General features: G+C 41.2%; 1 protein-coding gene across 4 annotated transcripts in view; it reads right to left on the bottom strand.

Annotated features, from left to right (window-relative positions):
* The window catches only part of npepps (aminopeptidase puromycin sensitive), a 197,873-nt gene extending 182,511 nt beyond the window's left edge, over nucleotides 1-15,362 (bottom strand). For 2 of the 4 annotated variants that reach the window (XM_084684883.1, XM_084684885.1), the window contains exons 1-3: nucleotides 15,010-15,362; nucleotides 13,610-13,700; nucleotides 13,371-13,448 (exon numbers count right to left, since the gene is read on the bottom strand). In XM_084684883.1, coding sequence (XP_084541009.1) covers nucleotides 13,371-13,448; nucleotides 13,610-13,700; nucleotides 15,010-15,132 — 292 coding nt within the window. In that variant the 5' untranslated portion in view covers nucleotides 15,133-15,362. Of the gene's footprint in view, nucleotides 1-13,370; nucleotides 13,449-13,609; nucleotides 13,701-13,805; nucleotides 13,920-15,009 lie in introns of those variants that run through there. The other 2 variants (XM_084684884.1, XM_084684886.1) reach the window with 2 other exon arrangements.
* Between the last annotated feature and the right edge of the window lie 5,305 nt (nucleotides 15,363-20,667).

Raw genomic sequence — 20,667 nt, 5'->3', positions numbered from 1 at the left:
ATATCAAGGTGAGACTTTGCATGGTACTTCAGAGGCATGTCACCTTAACGCCTATTAGATTTGAACCATCCTTCAAAAATACATTTGATTTAGCGACACAAACATATTCAGGCAATGTGGACATTTACATAAATACACCCCTTTCAGCCATTTGGTACTTGATTAAATTGCGTTAAGTAACATTTTTAAATACGTCAATGATGCATATCTGTACAACATTTCAAGTCAATTAGACCTTTGGTTCAAGAGAAGAGTAATTTTCAATGTTTTCCAAAATTATCACTGTACAGGAAAATCCATCATGGCAGATCTTATGGGTCCTTGATGCTTTTTTGTTCCTCCTAAAAAATGAGACATGCACACCAAGTTTCAGAAGAATTGGAGCAATAAGGTGGAAATGCCATCACTTTGAAAATAGGACTTTTGGGCGTGGCCTCTGGTGCCCCCTATGGTCCGATGTGGCCCATATTTGGTGTAGGGGTACCCACTTGGATGTAGTATCAATGTGCCAAATTAGAAAATTTACGACCGGGGACTTTTAGAGATGGGGCGCAAGGAGAAGAAAAATAAGAATAAGAATACCAACAATAACAATAGGTTACCTCCTACTGGAGGAACCCTTATAACAATAGGTGCCTTGCAGCTTCGCTGCTTGGCCCCTAATAAGAAAAAGTAGAAACACTTAAGTGGCTTCGCCGCTTCGCCCTTGGCCACCAACAATACGTTGGTAAAAGAGATCTTAGCAGCATCTGCAGAATTAGTAGTTGTAGTGTGGCATAAGATATTGCAGTATTAGTAGTGGTAGTAGTTGCGTTGTGGTGCTCTTAGTCTTTTAATGAGACGAGTTGACTGAATAGCTTGTCTTGTCTCCACTAATCAGCTAATACCAATCACCTGTGTAAGAGACTGTCGCGTGTTTGTGTGGTTGCCACGGTGATGGTGCAGCTATGGTTGCTAACGCACTGAGGGCAGAGAATAACAGAAATTTAGCTAGAATCCACATCTCAAACCAGTTAACCTTGACGTGAAACTACACGTCCAATCCAAAACATACGGATATTTTCCAAGACCCAAGACTCTGCCAAAACCAGATATGTCCTTTATATGTCTGTGCGGTCAGAATTACGACCCTACCGGCAGTTTCTAAATCTGGTTGTTTTTGGTTTTTCTGACGAATTTGTCACCAGATTTGCATTGGACTCTATGGGGCGAGAGTTGGACTTTCTCTCGCTTTCATGGGGCTCTGAACAAATGTGTATGTCTGTTGGATTCCACAGACAACTGTCTACGACCAGCACAAAATTAGCCATCTAGTGATCCAAAAACAAAGCAGGAAGAGCGAAAATTGTGGCAATGCTGGTGAACTGGAAATGCTTTTTGAAACTGATTTTGAAGCTCCCCTCCACTCTAAGCGTTTCAGTCTGCACTCTAGCCTTTCACGTACACACCCATGTAAATCTCAAAAACAGTTTTAAAAAGTCAAGAAAAATGTTGAATAGATATTAAAAAGATGAATTATTGAAAAATAGTTTAGTTTTGACAACAGTTTAAATGGTGGCTGTAGCTGAAGGATTGAGGAAGAAGAAGGATTTGGAAGTTGATGAAGTTTTAAGAAGTTTGAGAGGATTTGAATAAAAACTCCATTGGAAAACCATGTAAAAAATTTGATGAATATTGATTTATATTAATTCAATCATAAGAGGTACAAAGCTGAAAAGATATAGCAGTCATAGCCTGAAACTGCTGAATTTTTTATAGCTGAACGGTTTTAATAGCTGAAGATTTGAAGGTGCTGAAAGGCGGTAGAAACAGAAGAAGTTGAATAAAGATTCAAAGAACAATACTTGGAATGCTGAAGCAGTAGCCTAAACACACTTTTTAGTACTGTGTCTTACTTTCATAAAGCAATTACCACCACTCTTCAGTGGTGATAGGAAGCGGCATGATTACATAATTTGTTGTAATGAACCAATGCCATGCCAACCTCTCTATCCTCTCTGCTACAAATCAACTGTTGAGTTTTTATGAATAGAAAGGGCACAGTATTAGCTTAGGTCAGCTTTGGGACAAAGTTTAAGCAGCTGTACTCAGTCATCTTTTGACATATCAAGGTGAAATTGCACATGGTACTTCAGAATGATGTCATCGGAGGCCTATACCATAAATGCCGCTCCAAAAAAGCTGGAATTAAAATCCCAAACCTGATTTGAATTAACCAAGTCAGTTGGGGCTAAAGAGGTTCCATAAAGGCCAAGTCTAATTCACGCAATCGGACAAATTCAAGTCAGATTAACCTCTTTTGGATCCTGTTAAATGTTCCCAAAAAAGCGTACCAGTTGAGTTTTTGAGACAGTGCAAGCATTTTTTACAAGCACTCGCACATGTGCGACCTACAAATTTTGAATTAATTGGGTGTGCTGTGCACAATGTCAGCACACGTTAGCAACAACGCATAGATACGACGTTCTAGCAAGACAGCAATATCAGCTTTCCTTCTGCATTAGTACCGTAGCTTAAAGTCTAGGAAAGTTGAGGCTATTTTTCGCTAGGTTCCTACGAACATGTCTTAATCTGCCAGACAAGTTGGTGCCCCTTCGTTCTTTTGGTGAGCAGTTTCACGAGCCCTTCTTACCCGGCGTCATGGAGCCTAGCAGCTTAATACTTATTTAGAACTAGCGTTGCCACTGTATCCCTGTCTGTGTTTGAGCTGTTGCGCTGTTATACTCGGCAAGTATCGTGTTGTGGTGTCGGAAGACTGATCGAAAAGTGCATCATACATTTAAGTCATTTAGCCAAGACTTGCATGTACAGTACGTAATGTCACATTAATGTATTTAAACTCAAGCTTATATGGTGCGTTGCAGGGGCGATTCTAGGATCAGACCTTTAGGGGTACTCAGCCCCCAATGAGAAGGTGACATGAATACAGTGCCTTGCAAAAGTGCTAAACGTAAACCCCCTTGCTAATATAAATCCCTAATTTCACTGGATATCAAATTAATACATTTATGTATTATGCAAAATATTTAATGAAAAAACTAAGGATGTCCCTTTCTTCATGAACTACCAGCATCAAATGATAATAAACAATATGTTTAAGAAAATATTTAAAAAATATTAGGAGTGCTTGAGCACTCCTAAAAAGGGTCTAAAATTGCCACTGAATTGTACCCTCTCCAGTTACATTAATAAATGCATTGCAGGTCAATATAAGGTGTGCCCCTTAATATTCTGCTTGCGCTTCAAACATTTTCAGTCAGGGGCTACTGTGCTCCTAGTAAAAAAAGTTAGTCTGGAGCCCTGCTCTGTGGGAAGACGTTATCGCTCTGGATAAGAGCGTCTGCTAAATGACTGAATGTTATTGTTTCACCGAAGCAATACCAGCCTAAAGTAACCTATACCACCTCATCGCGAAGCATGCGTTGGTCGGCAAGGGGAGTTCAAGTAGAATGCGCCAAACCACCCTCACTGAACAGCGTAGGGCCCTCACTAAGTCTGCCTGTGACAAGGTGACTAGCACAGTTGCCAAATGTATTGCAAAAAGCTGTAGACCGATTGATATAGTTGAGGACGAGTAGTTCACCAAAGTTTTGGGAGTGGCAACGGGTGACTCGAACATCAAGGTACCGCAAAATCAAAGACGCACACTATTGACAAAAATTTGGAAAATCGGTAATATGTAATTAATCATGATTAATCCACAGAAACCTGTGATTAATTTGATTAAAATTTGTTATCATTTCACAGCCTTAATTTTGACATGTCAAAGTGACATTGTGCACAGTACTTCAGAGTAATGTCCTCTTGAAGTCTGTTAGGTTTGTAAAATCATCAATCAAAAACATTTTCATTATTGACTAGTGTTGCTTTCGTCAACGAAAATTATGACTAAATATCGTCGTCAACGAACCTTTATCACGTGACGAAAACGAGACGAGACCAACCCACCGATGATGGTCATGTGACGATGACTATAATTAAATGTATAATGCAATATTGTTGATGAATAAAAACAAGACGAAATGTGGTTTACAAAAAAAACACGAAACAAAATGTTAGTTATTTTGTCTCTAATCGCGTTATTATTATTAGCCAACTCATGAGGCTGTGGTTTATGTGTCTCATTTAACGTGAGCTTTAGATGTTAGCTTTAAATGTTAGCCACTGGAGCTGAAAACGACTGAGACAAATGTGTGTGACTAGCGTGTGTTTGTATCCTTGGGCAAGGCACTTCACCCTACTTGCCTCAGGGAGAATGTCCCTGTACTTACTCTGGATAAGACCGTCTGCTAAATAACTAAATGTAAATGTACTGCTTAGACTACTTCTGTTTGTATTAAAAAGAGACTAAAATACAATTTTCATTGACTTAAACTAGACTAAATGTCACCAGTTTATGTCGACTAAAACAAGATGAAAATAGTCATGGATAAGTCTGACTAAAATAAGACTAAAATGCTCAGACTTTGTCGACTGATACTTGACTAGACTAAAAAAGGAGTATGAACTTGACTAAAACGGATAACTAAAATGACAGCTTGACAAAAAGACTAGACTAAAACTAAAATTAACTAAAACTAAAAGAGGCCGCCAAAAACAACTTTATTATTGACACAGATAGAGTTAACATGGATTTTTACATAAATAGACTTTATGCAGTCAATTTGTATTTCTTACCTTATTCCTGATCACCCTATAGGAAGACATGTATCCTACACATGGAAAACCATGACTTAAGTCAATTGGACCTATGGTCCAAGAGTAGAATATTTTTGTACATTTTCCCAAATTTTCACTGTACAGCAAAATCCATCATGGCGGACCTTATGGGTCTTTGAGACTTTTTTGTTCGACATGACAAATAAGGCATGTACACCAAGTTTCAGAAGAATTTGAGCAATGAAGTGAATATGCCATCACTTTTTGACTTGTGGGTGTGGCGCCCCCTATTGTGCCAAAATATAAAATGTTTGACCAGGGACGAGATATTGGGGCGCAAGGAGAAGATAAATGATAATACGAATACTAACGATACCAATAGGTTCCTCCTACCAGAGGAACCCCTTAATATAGCTGCAAGCAGCAATGGCGAATTCCTCCAAAACATTCCAAACCATTTAAAAATTAAATTTGTAAAAGATTTTCACTGTATAGAAAAATCCATGCTGCAGACATTATGGGTTCTATATACTTTTTTTGTTTCCCATGAGTAATAAGTAGTGCTGTCAGTTAAACACATTATTAACCCTTTGAAACGTAAGTTCTAAATTTCTTGACTGCCCCCACAGCGTGAATTCTTTTGGCGCACGATTTTATTATTAATTTCAATGTCCCAGTAGTTGTTAATGACACACTGAAGTCAAATTTCCAGACAATTTCAGCACTTCTTGGTTCACATTTGAAATTGACCTAGTTTGCACCCCGTATTAGTGACAACTACTAAATTCATTGATTATTTTGTTTATCCCACCTTCTCATGACGTATTTCTTTCGTTCAGTTTTTACCAAACTAGCTAACATGTAGTGTAGTCAAGTGTCAACAAGTTAGTTGTTGCTAATTTGCTAAGCTATAAGTCTAACTTGATTGCTATGTATCGTTTTGTTTTCTCTAGCTGGCTTCCATCTTCCATCTCAGCTACTGAGTTGGCAACACAGCCCGTGTTCACAAGATAAGTAAGTAAAATAAAACAATGCACTACAATCCTAGCAAGTTAGTCTGACTGGATGCGCCTGCATTATTTTTTACTTGTTTTAATCTGATCACACCAACAACGTAACATAGCCTAGTAAATTATCAACAACTGTTGATTATCAACCAAGTTGAGCCATAGGTGAGACTGGAAAATGACTCCCAGACCCCTCGACCTAAGGCGATCAAGCAAGCTCATGCTGCTTGGATACCACCTTCAACCCTTGTTGGTTGGCTTCTACTTTTCTGGCAAAACCTTTCTGGTGAGTAGATTATTTATAAAAACAAGTTATACACATACCTGTGGAATGATATTGAGATGAAAGCATGACCTGTTGTTGCTGATTTCCACAATCTGATGTTTTTGCAAGCTAGCTCGTAGTAACTTGCTAAGTTTAGTGTAATTAGAGCAAACAATAAGGCAGACATCCATTCTAAATTAATGGCTGTTTTGTGATCTCTTGCTACCATCTACTGCCATTCATTTCTGTGATGATGGACATCTAGAGTGCGACCAATTTGGTCGCATATGCATTTGTACGGGTGCGACACAATTTTTCTAGGTTGCACCGGTGCACCTAACCTCCTCGCATCCGCTGCCTCTCCAGGAACAAAGCTTTTGTTCTTCTTTGACGGAACTCACACTCATGGTTGGATCATATTGTGGTCTAAACTAGAGACAAAGATGGGGCGGGTCTTTGCCTCTGATCGGCTGTGGTCCAGATATTCCTGTAGGCCTCCACTGCTCTGGGCTGTGTTTCCCGATAACGATGGATCGTAGCAACGATCGAGCAAAAAACGAAACCATCGATATTTCTTACGTGCGTTTCCCAAACATGCTCATAAGGAGTAGGCTAATCTCTGCGCTTTCAAGAGCTACAAATTTTCAAGAGACACTTCAGTAGGGCTGCACGACTAATAGAATTTTAATCACGATCACAATTTCGGCTTCCCACGATCAAATTTGCGTGATCGAGCGATATTTAAAATGCGTCATTCCGTGCATAGAAACTCCGTATCAAAGTTTTTTTTTTTTGCAAAGCCAATCTAGCGCTCCGTAAACCAATAGGTGCATTCGACATCGGCTGTGACTGCATGAAACGACCAGCCGCTTGCTGTCAGGGAGGAGTTATAAACGGCTCGAAAAATTTGTCATTTTATGTATTGGGCTATGGTAAACTCTTTCTCCAATCTGCAGGCTGCAGCCGGCTGCAGCGCTGCGTGGAGTCGAATACACCTAATGTCTGTTCACGTGCCTCCATGAGCCAGTCAGAGTTGTTCCCTGCACCATACAGCTCAATTTCTAGATGTAGATGGTTACAGACAGTAACGTGAGGAAAATTCCGCAACAGATAGCAGTCGGTCATAAGGCTGCTATCACGGTGGCCCACGTGTGCACACCACAGCAGCATTATTGAAGCAAACAAAAGTTGAAAACATTACAACATTAACATACAACACAACATTAACAAAAACGAAACACTACTTACAACACAACAGCATTGGTTCACACCACCAACATCAGCCAAGAACACTGCAGCATTAGCCGAGAACACCGCAACATTAGCCGAGAAGTCAACAGCATTAGTCGAGAACACCGCAGCATTAGCACATAACACAACGACATTTGCAGAAACGCTGCATTTCAAGTTCACACCAAATCGTTCTCCAGAGCACTAGGGGCAGTGCATGCAAAGTGGGGTGTTTTACCTGTTGTAAAATAAAGTGGAGTAAATTAACTCTACGGGATCATGCTTATGTACCTCTTTGAGGTTTGCTACCGAACATAACGCAGTACAACATCATTGAAACTAAGAGAGGGCGTCTTAAAATATACGATTATAATTAAAATATAATAAAACCAACTTTAGTTGGTGAATTTAAGTTGTGTTCTTGTTTGATTTTAGGTCCTATATGTTTATTGTATGGACCTTCCTGCCAAAGTAAATTCCTTGTCTGTGCAAACTTTCATGGCAAATGAATCCAATTCTGATTCTGATGTTCTTGATTTGAATGATTTCAAATTGACCGGCTGTCAAAGTTTGTTTTTATTTTGGGGAAAACCCAACTATTTCCACTTCGCACTCCCCCTAGTGTCTGGAGAACGATTTGGTGTGAACTTGAAATTCAGCGTTTCTGAAAATGTCGTTGTGTTTTATGCTAATGCTGCGGTGTTCTCGGCTAATGCTGTTGTGTTCTCGGCTAATGCTGTTCTGTTCTCTGCAATGTTGCGGTGTTCTCGGCTAATGTTGCGGTGTTCTCGGCTAATGTTGCGGTGTTCTCGGCTAATGTTGGTGGTGTGAACCAATGCTGTTGTGTGAGTAATAGATTGAAATGTACCGTTTTTATAAATGTTTCATTTTTGTTAATGTCGTTGTGTTGTGTGTTAATGTTGTGGTGTTTTCAACTTTTGTTTGCTTCGCTAATGTTACTGTGGTGTGCACCCATGGGCCACCGTATGCTATCTTAACAAACAAAAAAACTACCTGTGACCTGCCTGTTAATCCCTAAAGCCTTATTTTAGATACAGTATAAATTTAAATAGCTTGCAAATACAAAAGATAGCCTACCGAAGTTGAGTTAGCCAATGTCGTTAGCGATGCCAGCTAACGTTTGCTAGCTGTATAACTTTAAACTGGGTCTTGCAGCGCTGCTTGATTTACTGAAATTATTCTGAAATGTTATGTTCTTCTAGCCATTAGCCTATTTGAGATTGGCACCGTTTAAGCCCTAGTGTAACTGAGACAACACAGTAAATAATTCCTCTTTCAAGTAATAAGCCCTTGTTCAATTGTTGAGCATTAAATTAGCTGCAAGATCTGTAGAGATCTTGGGACTATGCCACTCGAGCAAACACAGATCTGTGTTTTGCTCATGCAGAATTCGGTTAAATAAAATCAGTAAAATAAACGTAATGAGTGGAACAAAAGATTAAGTAACGTGGCATTTTATTTTGTGTGAGTTTTGACTTGTCCAGTGGGGCAAGTGCATTTCTCTTCCACTTAAAATCCACTTGTCCCGGACAAGTCTTAATGTCGAGCCCTGCCGTATTTGTTTTTTATTGATTATATATTTTGAGTTTTATTCACATCCATTATGCAGGTACAATGCATTGTGACAATAAAATTTGATTAGGTTCAAATCAACAAATAATCATGATAATTAATCATGATCTCAATATTGATCAAAATAATCGTGATTATCATTTTGGCCATAATCGTGCAGCCCTACACTTTAGCTACAATGTCTTTAGGAACGGCCCGTAAAACTAAGGTTTGTTGTATGATGGATTCTACGATCAATTTAGGCTTACGATGGTTTCGGGAAATGCAGCCCTGTGCTGTGATTGAAATTACAACCTGATTACCATAGAATGGAGCTAGGATTTTGATGCTAGGGAGAGTGTGGCAAGCTGGTTAAGACAAGGCCAAAGGGCAAGAAAGCCAGGTTACAGGTGTTGGCCATCTGAAGGGCATGCGACAGCAAGGGGGGAACCCGTTATAAGACTGACCCATAAAATGTTAAGTCTCAGTTCAGGAAAGCACTTTAACAGTAGCACTTTCTATTCTGAAATGTTTTATTAGGGTTCCTCCGGTAGGAGGAATGCTATCATATAGAAGAAAACAGCAATAAAATGTCAACGTGCAAACCGAGCAGGACAAGTCGCGTCACAAAAAATACTGTCATCTGTAATGTGTGCAAGGCAGAACTTGCTTTAAATGGGAGCACAACGTGCATGCTGGAACATTTAAAAAGGAAACATCCCGGTACAACAGGAGATGAAAAAGATGAGAAGTGAGTGTGTTCCAGCTGGAACTATTTAACTATGGGGTCAGATGGCTGAGCGGTTAGGGAATCGGGCTACCAATCAAAGACGGTTGCGGGTTCGGTTCCCGGCCAAGCCAAATGACAATGTGTCCTTGGGCAAGGCACTTCACCCTACTTGCCCCGGGGGAATGTCTCTGTATTTACTGTAACGGTGCGTTACACACTGCAGCGGGGCGGGCAGAGCGGGGCGTCGGCTTCCAAGTCATTTTCAATGAAACCAACCTTGCATAGGTCGACACTCGCGTAGGGCATTGTGGGAAGGCGAGCAGGGCGTCGACACTCGCGTAGGGCATTGTGGGAAGGCGAGCAGGGCGTTGAAAGTTGGATTTTCTCAACTTTATGTAAATGAGGTGTGAAAACGCTGGCGTTGGCCAATTAGGTTGGTTTCTTGTTTCTTGTAACGCAACTGTTGGTAATGGTAAACATTTGTAGGTTTAACAATTTCAAGATGGAAGAGCAACACATGTGTCTTCATACCCAGTATTGTATGATACGTCTATGTTTGATTACAGAGACGTAAACAAAACTAAAATGATGCCTGGCGCAGGGTTGTTGAGGTTGTCGGCGTCCCTGGTGTGTATTTTGTACTTTAATTCAGTTTTGTCGCATTAAGTAACTTTCTTCTGTGCTAGCTGCATAGTCTAGCTTGCTCACCAGGCACACAATTGACATTCAACTAGGGCTGCCACTAATGACTATTTTTCATTTGATTAATCTGTAGACTATTTTATCGATTAGTCGATTAATCTAAACGATTCATTTTCCCCCCCCAAAAAAACTGTAGGTTTAAACTATCAACTCCAACGTTAATTAAAATATTTAGATAAGGTACATAACATATCCCAACATACACGAACACACACCCCTTTTAAACCAAAAATTCCAAGGTGCTGGTTTTGGGCTGGTGCTTATGCCAGTTTGGTAATGATTAGATAGCGATATTCACCAATTATCTAAGAACCAGGTAGTCTACATTTACCACTCTAGAGCCGGAGTAGGGCTAACGTCTTTAAATCACTTCATACGCCTCCATTGTCCTAGCAAAGCGTCATGGTTACGGTTAACAAGTTAGCTAAATAGCAAGAGCTAACCTAGAGAGCCATCTTATCGACCAACGTTTATGTCTGATGCATCTTTTTTGTAGATAAGATCATGTCAGATCTAGAAAGCGTATCAGATTTTTGCTTAATGTGTGTAAAAGTTGTATTTTGTCTGCACATTTGCCATGACATTATACGAACTACAACAGTGATTTAAGAGAACTACAGCTCTGAAATAATCTGTCTGACACTCCCCCAAGCGTGGTGCACTGTGGGAAGGCCAGCGGTGCAGAGAGGTAAAAAAACGCTGCAGTGTGAACGCACCGTAAGTCGCTCTGGGTAAGAGCGTCTGCTAAATGACTAAATTTAACTAAGCAAGATGGCCAGTTAGCGACACCAGTTGATACAGTATTTCACATACTAACACTGTAACAACATGTCCACAGACAGCAGTTAGACATGCATTACAGACAAAGATAGGAAGGTTAACAAATCTCTTAAATTAAGCAGCAGCATTAAGAGCTTAATTTGTAAGACAACAGGGTTATGTTCAATGAAAAACAATGAGTTATTGGACAGAAGAGATTGGCCTGTTCAGTTGGCTCAAAGTGCAATACAAATATTTTTTTCAAAAGCTGAAGTGATTTCCTGGTTTTATTTATTAGTTAGAATATGTATAACTCAATGTTTTAACAAATTACAAAAGCTGAATAATCATTCACAGTCACTAGATTTACATGATGGTATCTATTTGAATATAACTTTATTTGGATAATGCTAATTTTTGGGACAACTGCTATTATCCTAATATATATGACAGTGAATAGACCGAATCACTGGCCGAAAGTATGTCATATCCCAGTACGACACGTTCATTGTAACTAGTGGTGATACAGCCCTTTCCACTTGACCTGGTCACCACTACCAACAACAACAACAACAACAACACCATTTCGAGAAAGACGGTAAACGGAGAGCAAGGTGAAGCTACGTCCCTCTACATTTCGTGCATGATGACAATAGGAGTACTGTGAATGCAAACGGCGCTATTGGCGCTATTGGCTCGCGTTGTTTGTTTCTGCCGGGCCGGCTCCCAGCAGCGACAACTTATCATGTTTTTCCACTTCCAGGTCACAACCTGGGAGGGAGGGCGGTGGGATCTCAAGCATGCGCAAAGACGCAGAGTCCAGTTCATAGTCCAATTCACAGTTTACAACATGATCAAGCTCAGATCAAGTTCTCAGGGTGTCGATCGGATTGTAGTCGGACAGCAATTATTCAAACAAAGGTGTTTACAGGAAATGGATAATTCTATTCACATCAAATCCATCCGCAGTGAGTGTTTCCCACAGATTAGAAAGAAATTTGTGGCGGGGGGAGGGGCGAATAAGACATGTCCGTAGGTACTTAGCAAAAAGTAGCCTCAATTTTCTTAGACCTTTTATGGTACTAATGCAGTTGAAGTCTCACTGATATAGCTGTCTGTCTTACTAGAACGGCGTATGTATGCATCGTTCCTAACGTGTGCTGGCGTAGCGACTGTGTGTGTATGTGAGAAAGATGCTTGAGTGACAAAGAGACGGAGGGAGAGCAGGGAAAGGAAATGCAGCTGAACGAATACACTGCGTTTTAGCCTAAATAGTGTATAAAATATTGCGCTTTTTTTACAAAGCGCAATATGTGGCGGCCGGTGCTGATTCTGTGGCGCATCGCCACAAAATTGTCTGTGTGGGAAACACTGATTCAAAGCCAACTGATTAATCAGTGAACAAAATAGATGATTAGTCGACTAATCGTTCTAATAATCGTTAAGATTAGTCAATTACAGTTAGTCATTTAGCAGACGCTCTTATCCAGAGCGACTTACAGTAAGCACAGGGACATTCCCCCCGAGGCAAGTAGGTTGAAGTGCCTTGCCCAAGGACACAACGTCATTTGCCGTTATCAAAATAATCGATTATCAAAATAATCGTTTGTTGCAGCCCTACAGCAAAGACTATGGCCAGTGTTCAGAAGGGTTTTATTACTTTTAATATTGTTTTTATTGATTTTTTTGTAAAGCACTTTGAGCTGCAATTCTTGTATGAAATGTGCTATATAAATGAAGTCTTATTATTATTATTATTTGTATTTATTTTTTATATTAACTAATCACAAACGTTACCGGACTTGGATTTAATTCCACAAGCTGAGGCGTTAGTGTTTATTATTTTCAATACTTATCAATTCCAGTTAAATTTAAGTTTGCGCAACTTGCTGTAACAGCTTTTAAGACTAATTTTTTGTATTCTTTATTTAACCAGGCAGAATCATTAAGAACAAAATTATTTACAAAGATGGCCTGGCAAAAAGCAGTACTTAATAAGCAACAAAATACTAAAAAAGCAACAAAAACAAGCAGGTTAAACAAGGCGGGGCATTTGTACATAGGGAATCAGAGAGGATAAAAATGTTAAAAGCCCAAGAACACAAAGCAAGACACAGACTATTTACACCAAACAACAACCACAATCAAGACATAGACTGACGGGCAGGAATGAACATAGGATACAGGCAGGTGAGAAACAAACAAGGCAAAATTGGTGCTTAAGTAGGACAAATCCGAGCACAGGCTAAGCTATATTTTAAATAATTTATGTTTAATATTTAGAGCTCTTTGGTTTTATGATACAGCAAACAAAAAAAATACAACATATATATATATATTTTGGTATTTCTGTATGTACAAATACAAACAATACACATTTGAGGAGAAAATGTTTCCCTGACTAGAAAGGACACCCATTTTTTTTGATAGAAAGATTTACATTTACCTTTCTGAAGAGCACTAGGGAATGAAAGTGTGACCTTCTCATCCTCATTTTGATAGTTGAATCCAGTAGCATTAATTTCTAAAAAAAAATAAAGCAAAATCACATCTGGCACCCTTTAGAGATTGTTTCTTGATATATTAAACTGAGCAGTCATGACGATTCAAGAGATTGTCCAAGTGTTATGGTCATTATATGCACATAAAATATATGCCAATTGAGAAATTTAGAAATATTCTCACCCTCACCTTCCCCTCCCTCTGGTGCAAAGGATGCAGTGATAATGTCAATGTCAGCACAGTTCATCACAATTTGATTTGTGGCTTGTATAACCTGTAATGAACAAAACACAATGAGTCAGCAACAAAATAAAACACATTGACATATGTTACAACTGTCAACAGTAACTTAAGGTAATATGTTTTATATATAACTCACATTTGTCACAGCAAAACCCATGTGATCCAACAGATAAAATAGGCCAAACCATTTTTAACTGAATGAGTAAAGTGAGCTAGTGGAGCATTTTCATGCTCTGAAGTTACTTGATTTTAGAAATCAATTTATTGAGTAAAAAGGTTGGGATCTTGGGGGGAGAGGCAGTAAATAGTTTGACGCCTTGGCAGATATGTATTCCGTCGTCCATTACATGCGCAGCCAAACACTACTCTTACAAAGTAGGTAAACAGAGGCGGAAGCTGAAAGGTCTTGAGGACGACATTTGCAACTAATGATTTAGCAAACATTAGCTCGTATTCTAATACCATCTGCTGCACTTAATACCTCACAGCGGACCTGGCAATATTTAGCTGTTGCCTCTCACCTACTGGTTAATAGCTTGTTAACGTATTTGACAAGTTGATGTGTTGTCATCTAGTCTACGTATGTAGCAAACAAATACAAAGGTGAGCAAGCTAGTTTTGGATACAATGAGTAATGTACAGTATAGCTAGACTAGCGAGCTAGCTAGTTAAGGCTACGTGCAATACTACACTAGTAGCCTAACAGTACAGTCAGTAGAGAGCGAATTGCTACAACTGGCAGCGAATTGCTACAATTGGCAGCAGTTGATTAAAAAGAATAATTCAATCACGTTATGTAGCTCTAGCTATCTGGCAACGTAGATGGCTAGAGGACCAGTCAACCAACTAAATACTGAAGTCTAGTTTACAGATTTTAAGTAATCTAGCAAGCTAAACTGATAACGAGTTAGCTAGGCTAGCTCCACCCGTTTCTCTCTAGCTAGCTAAACTGCAGACAGTACAGTAGCCACTGTGTGTGCTGTACTAGTGGTAGCTAGATTGCTACATTAATTAACTATTTTCTAACCGTCTACTGTAATGGATATGAAGCTAGGTATGAGAGTGACACAATATGGTAGACTAACTACGAATTAGCTAGACTAGAGCTAAAACATTAACTAAGCATTTGGTTTTGTTCATCCAGGGGTTTGTTTCAGATAAAGGTTAGCTAGCTAGCGTGTTATTCACTAATTTGCTACTGTAGCTGACGAGCTAGCAGCTGTTAAATAAGCAAGGTTCCGTTGCTTTGGCCACTCAAACTTTGTCATGTAGCCGCACAGTTGGCCTGACGTTAGCCACAAATATAGACTACTACCACTACTTTCACTGCATTCATTTACCTCCACCACCGCCTCCAGCTTGCCCTCAAACGTGAAGTCGATGAGGTCGGGCTTCAAGCACAACCCGTAGTTGACTGGGTAGACGTCTGTGGGCAAACGTATGAAGGGCCTCCTTTCAGGCATGGTGTCTATATTTTGTGTTTGCGCTAGCGAAGACTATACGGTGCAATATGATTACTTTAATTGTTCTGGAGTTAAGCAAATGTACTTTCTAAGATAATTTACACGATTTGTTGCGAAACCTTTCCGCCCAGAACGAGTAACATGAAATTCCCAGAAACGCTGCCAGCTACCGTCCTTCCCTCTTACTTCAAATCATCCGTATTAGTCAGAGACAGCGCCGACAGAATGGAAAACGTAATCACGTTGCAGGGAACGGAGCAGGGGGCGTGTCTTATATTATTATGACATATTTTCCTCTAAATCCAAGGTGTTTAATTCTCCGCGAAGGACTGTGCGATTGGAACACAAACAAAATTTCAGTATTTTTTTACATTAGGCCTACATTAGCGACTGTATTTGTGATCATTTAAATAACAAACTAGATGTTACAATTTCTGGGGAAATTGTGAGGCGTTGCAGCAATGTATTTTACTATATCACTTCCAAACCTATTAATTAACAAACTAGTGCACCGTGCCCGTGATGCAGTTGGTTATTAAGATGTCAGGGAAACACAAAAATACATATTACTTGAACTAAAGATGTGACCATGATAAAATTGGTGACACACACAGAGATTCCTGGAATTATACATAGGACACAGTTCCCGCGATGATGTAGGTGACACACAGATTTCTGGAATTAAAGATAGATAGTGCAGTGCCCGTGATGCAGCTGCCCAGCTAACACATAACGTGCAGCAACGTTGCCAGTAGGTGCTCATTTGGTCACGCGCCACATTACCTTCTGGCAACGTTGTGGCAACGGATTTAAAATGTTATTTCAACGTTTTAAAGCGAATGTTGCCAGTTGGTCCCATGGACAACGTTGCCGCAAAGTCTTACCTTGGTCGGCTTGATACTTTATTTTTGGTACCAGGGATTACGTTGCCGTTACGTGGTTGTTGGACCACAACAGATCTTGAGTGCATTATAAGGGTCACTCAGACCACGCAATGGTCCACCTGATTACTGCATACAGGCAGAAGCTAAAGCGCTGTAAGCCTGCAGTGAGGACATCGAAACAGTCGACCAGTGAGGCTATGGAGGATCTGCGGGCGTGTTTGGACTCTACTGACTGGGATATGTTCATGACTGCCTCCAATAGTCTGGATGAGCTAACGGAGGCTGTGACATCATACATCAGCTTCTGTGAGGACTGCTGTATACCAACACGCACCAGGGTAAGCTACAACAACGACAAACCCTGGTTTACAGCTAAACTCAGAAGGCTGAGGCTGGACAAAGAGGCAGCGTTTAGGAGTGGGGACAAGGACAGATTCAAGGAGTCGAAGAACAGGTTTAGCAAGGCGGTGAGAGAGGCTCAACGACTGTACTCAGAGAGGCTGAAGCACCAGTTCTCTGCTAACGACTCTGCTTCTGTCTGGAGAGGGCTCAGGCAGATCACCAACTACAAGCCCAGAGCCCCCCACTCCACTAACGACTCTCGTCTGGCCAACGACCTGAACGAGTTCTACTGCAGATTTGAAAGACAATTGGACTGCCCTGAACTATCCCTTCGCTCCCCACCAACTCAGTGACGACACTCTCCATTCAGGAGAGTGAAGTTAACAGACTTTTCAAGAGGCAGAACCCATGCAAAGCAGCTGGGCCAGACGCTGTCTCCCCTGCCACCCTCAATAACTGTGCTGACCAGCTGTCTCCGGTGTTCACCTACATCTTTAACACCTCCCTGGAGACCATGTGCCAGACTGTCTCAAGTCCTCCGCCATCATCCCTGTGCCCAAAAAGCCCAGGCCAACTGGACATAATGACTTCAGACCCATCGCCCTGACCTCTGTGGTAATGAAAGTCTTTCGAGTGCCTGGTGCTGGCACACCTTAAATCCATCACAGACCCTCTACTGGACCCTCTGCAGTTTGCCTACAGAGCCAACAGGTCTGTGGACAATGCAGTTAACATGGCCCTCCACTTCACTCTACAGCACCTGGACTCCACAGCATCCTACGCCAGGATCCTGTTTGTGGACTTCAGCTCTGCCTTCCAAACCATCATCCCAGCCCTGCTTCAAGCTCTCCCAGCTGAACGTGCCTGATTCCACCTGCAGATGGATCACAAACTTTCTGTCTGACAGGAAACAGTGCGTTAAGCTGGGAACACAAGTCTCTGACTCCCGGTCCATCAGCACCGGATCACCTCAGGGCTGCGTTCTTTCTCCTCTGCTCTTCTCCTTGTACATCGACAGCTGCACCTCCAGTCATACGTCCGTCAAACTCCTGAAGTTTGCGGACCAAACCACCCTTAATGGGCTCATCTCTGGTGGAGACAAGTCTGATTATAGGTGGGAAGCGGCCAACCTGGTGACCTGGTGCGGCCAGAACAACCTAGAGCTCAATGCTCTTAAGACAGTGGAGATGGTTGTGGACTTCAGGAAGAACACAGCCCCACTCACCCCCATCACCCTGAGTGACTCCCCAGTCAACACTGTGGAGTCCTTCCGCTTCTTGGGCACTATCCTCTCCCAGGACCTCAAGTGGGAACTGAACATCGGCACCCTCATCAAGAAAGCACAACAATGTACTTCCTTCGGCAGCTGAAGAAATTCAACCTGCCAAAGACAATGATGGTGCACTTCTACTCAGCCATCATTGAGTCCATCCTCACCTCTTCTATCACCATCTGGAACGCTGCTGCCACTGCCAAGGACAAGAGCAGGCTGCAGCATATCATCCGCACTGCTGAGAAGGTGATTGGCTGCAATCTGCCTTCCCGCGAGGACCTGCACACCTCGAGGACCCTGAGGCGAGCGAGGAAGATTGTGGCCGACTCCTCCCACCCTGGACACTCCCTGTTTCAGTCACTCCCCTCCGGCAGAAGGCTGCGGTCCATCAGGACCAATACCTCATGTCACAAAAACAGTTTTTTCCCTTCCGCTGTTGGCCTCTTCCACAAGGCCAAGGGTCCACACTGACTCTAATGACTACATAAAACACATTACATTACACAATTGTATCTTGCACATTTGTATTTTTGTACTTCTTGTATTTTTATATTGTAAGTGGTAACTTATATTTTATTTTATGACAACTTAGATTTTATTTTATTCTACATTTTATTTCATTCTAATTCCACTTAGTACTGCTAGTTTATGTACCCTATGTACCCTTAGTATAGATAGTCAACATATTTAAATTTTAGGCTCCTATATGTTTATTGTATGCACCTTCCTGCCAAAGTAAATTCCTTGTCTGTGCAAACTTTCATGGCGAATAAATCCCATTCTGAAGTGGATTTTCCGGAGATGGAGATCACACTTGACTGCTCTCAGATCTGACATTTTTGTAATGTAGTCCACATGAATCACACACAATATTAAATGTTGCATCCCAGTATTTGTATAAATATAGGCAATGTCATGTCATGCATGTGCAATTCAACCCCAGCATGTCATTGGTCTTCAATTTTCTCATATGCAGAAAAGTAGCTTTACTAAATAAAACACTTCACTGAATTTGGAATATAATTTAGTCTTTCATTCTTTACTGTAAACATGTACAAAAGCAATCGATTGGTGATGTGTAACATGATTTAACAAACATTCTTTGGATAGCACACCAAAGCTGTATAACACAATGCAAGTTTGTGCTCCAATAATTTTGTAATAAGAAAGTGTAGGGGTGTGAGGTTCCCACAATAACGAGCTGAACAAAAACCTCTGCACACACAGTCCACTTTCCATACACAAAAACCCTTTATTTTATCACATATACCATTTTATAAGCAATCACACAATCAATCAAACTCTCAATGAGACACAGCCTGGCTCGTTGAAGCAGGAAGTCCCTACATGGCTCGGGGGTGGATCCTAGGGCTGCCAGATACACGCCCTCAACCACCACTCCTCTCACCTCTCCCTGCCGTCTGCCACAGTGTTAAATGTGATCAAAATGCAAAGCAGCTCTTCAGGTTCATTTCCAAAGACATGTCATCAAAGAATATTACAGTTCTTCCTTAGCAAATGTTATATTTGAGGAATAAATCAGAATTGGCCTGTTAAAGTAACTTCAACAATTGCATAATAATATATATTCTAGCCTATTCATACACACTGTAAAAAAATCTACTTTAAATTGTCATTTTTGAGTAAGTTGAACAAAATATTTTAATTTTCCTTATCAACTATATAAAATGGGTTGTTCTTACTAGCTTTATTAATTTTTGTGTGAAAAGTTAGGCTTGCTACAATGTTCAAGATACGAAGACACATGTTTATGTTAGTCAGGGCGGCGTTTCCCGAAAGCGTCAAGCCTTAGCCGTAAGCCTAAGTTGATCGTAGAATCCATCGTAGGACGAATCTTAGTTTTACGGGCCGTTCCCAAAGACATCGTAGCTAAAGTTTCTTGAAAATTCGTAACTCTTGAAAGCGAAGAGATTAGCCTACTCCTTACGAGCACGTTTAGGAAACGCACGTAATAAATATTGATGGTTTCATTTTTTGCTTGATCGTTGCTACGATCCATTGTTATCGGGAAACGCAGCCCTGGCCCTGGGCAACAACATTGCACATGCCCATTTCAACGCCTCGCTGAAACTGGGGTTTCTGAAAGAAATCTTGCAGGGGTTTTCATCCACCGACTTTCATGCAACAGCTTAGGAAAATAGTTACTTCCAAGGTGAGTATTTTCTTTTTAGTAAGTTTTAAAAATAAAAATGTATTTGCAGAAATTAAATTGAGCATGTTATTACGTATAGGTTTGAAATGTAGGCTATTTAGCATGTTTAGCATTGGGGGGGATACATATTTGTCAAAACAACAAATGTTGTCATACTAATGCTTTGTATACCTCATTCAGCTGTACCATCTTGGGCAAAATTACGTTGCGGTTACAAACCATATTAGTAGACACAGCTACTTTTGTCTTCCAAGATGGCGTCCCCATTCATTTCTATGAAAAGTGCTCAGTGGCGCAGTCAGGCAAGCAAGAGCGCAAAATGGACTGCGCCATCTTTACATTCATATATTTAAACTACTACAGATTGTCGTCGTCGTCATCTACCGCTTGTCCGGGGATCGGGTCGCGGGGGCAACGACCTAAGCAGGGAGGCCCAGGCTTCCCTCTCCCCGGCCACTTCCACCACCTCTTCCTGGGGGACCCCGAGGCGTTCCCAGGCCAGCCGAGTGACATAGTCCCTCCAGCGTGTCCTGGGTCTTCCCCGGGGCCTCTTCCCAGTGGGACGTGCCCGGAACACCTCACCAGGGAGGCGTCCAGGAGGCATCCTAATCAGATGCCCGAGCCACCTCAGCTGGCTCCTCTCGACGCGGAGGAGCAGCGGTTCTACTCTGAGCCCCTCCCGGATGACCGAGCTTCTCACCCTATCTCTAAGGGAGAGCCCGGACACCCTGCGGAGGAAGCTCATTTCGGCCGCTTGTATTCGCGATCTCGTTCTTTCGGTCACTACCCATAGTTCGTGACCATAGGTGAGGGTAGGAACGTAGATCGACTGGTAAATAGAGAGCTTCGCCTTTCGACTCAGC

Source organism: Hypomesus nipponensis, chromosome 21 (assembly GCF_054491055.1).
Source record: "Hypomesus nipponensis isolate SF chromosome 21, ASM5449105v1, whole genome shotgun sequence".
In the NCBI taxonomy this organism is placed as follows: Eukaryota; Metazoa; Chordata; class Actinopteri; order Osmeriformes; family Osmeridae; genus Hypomesus; species Hypomesus nipponensis.
The sequence above is the reverse complement of the archived record's forward strand: the minus strand, read 5'-3'. Positions and strand labels throughout refer to the sequence as shown.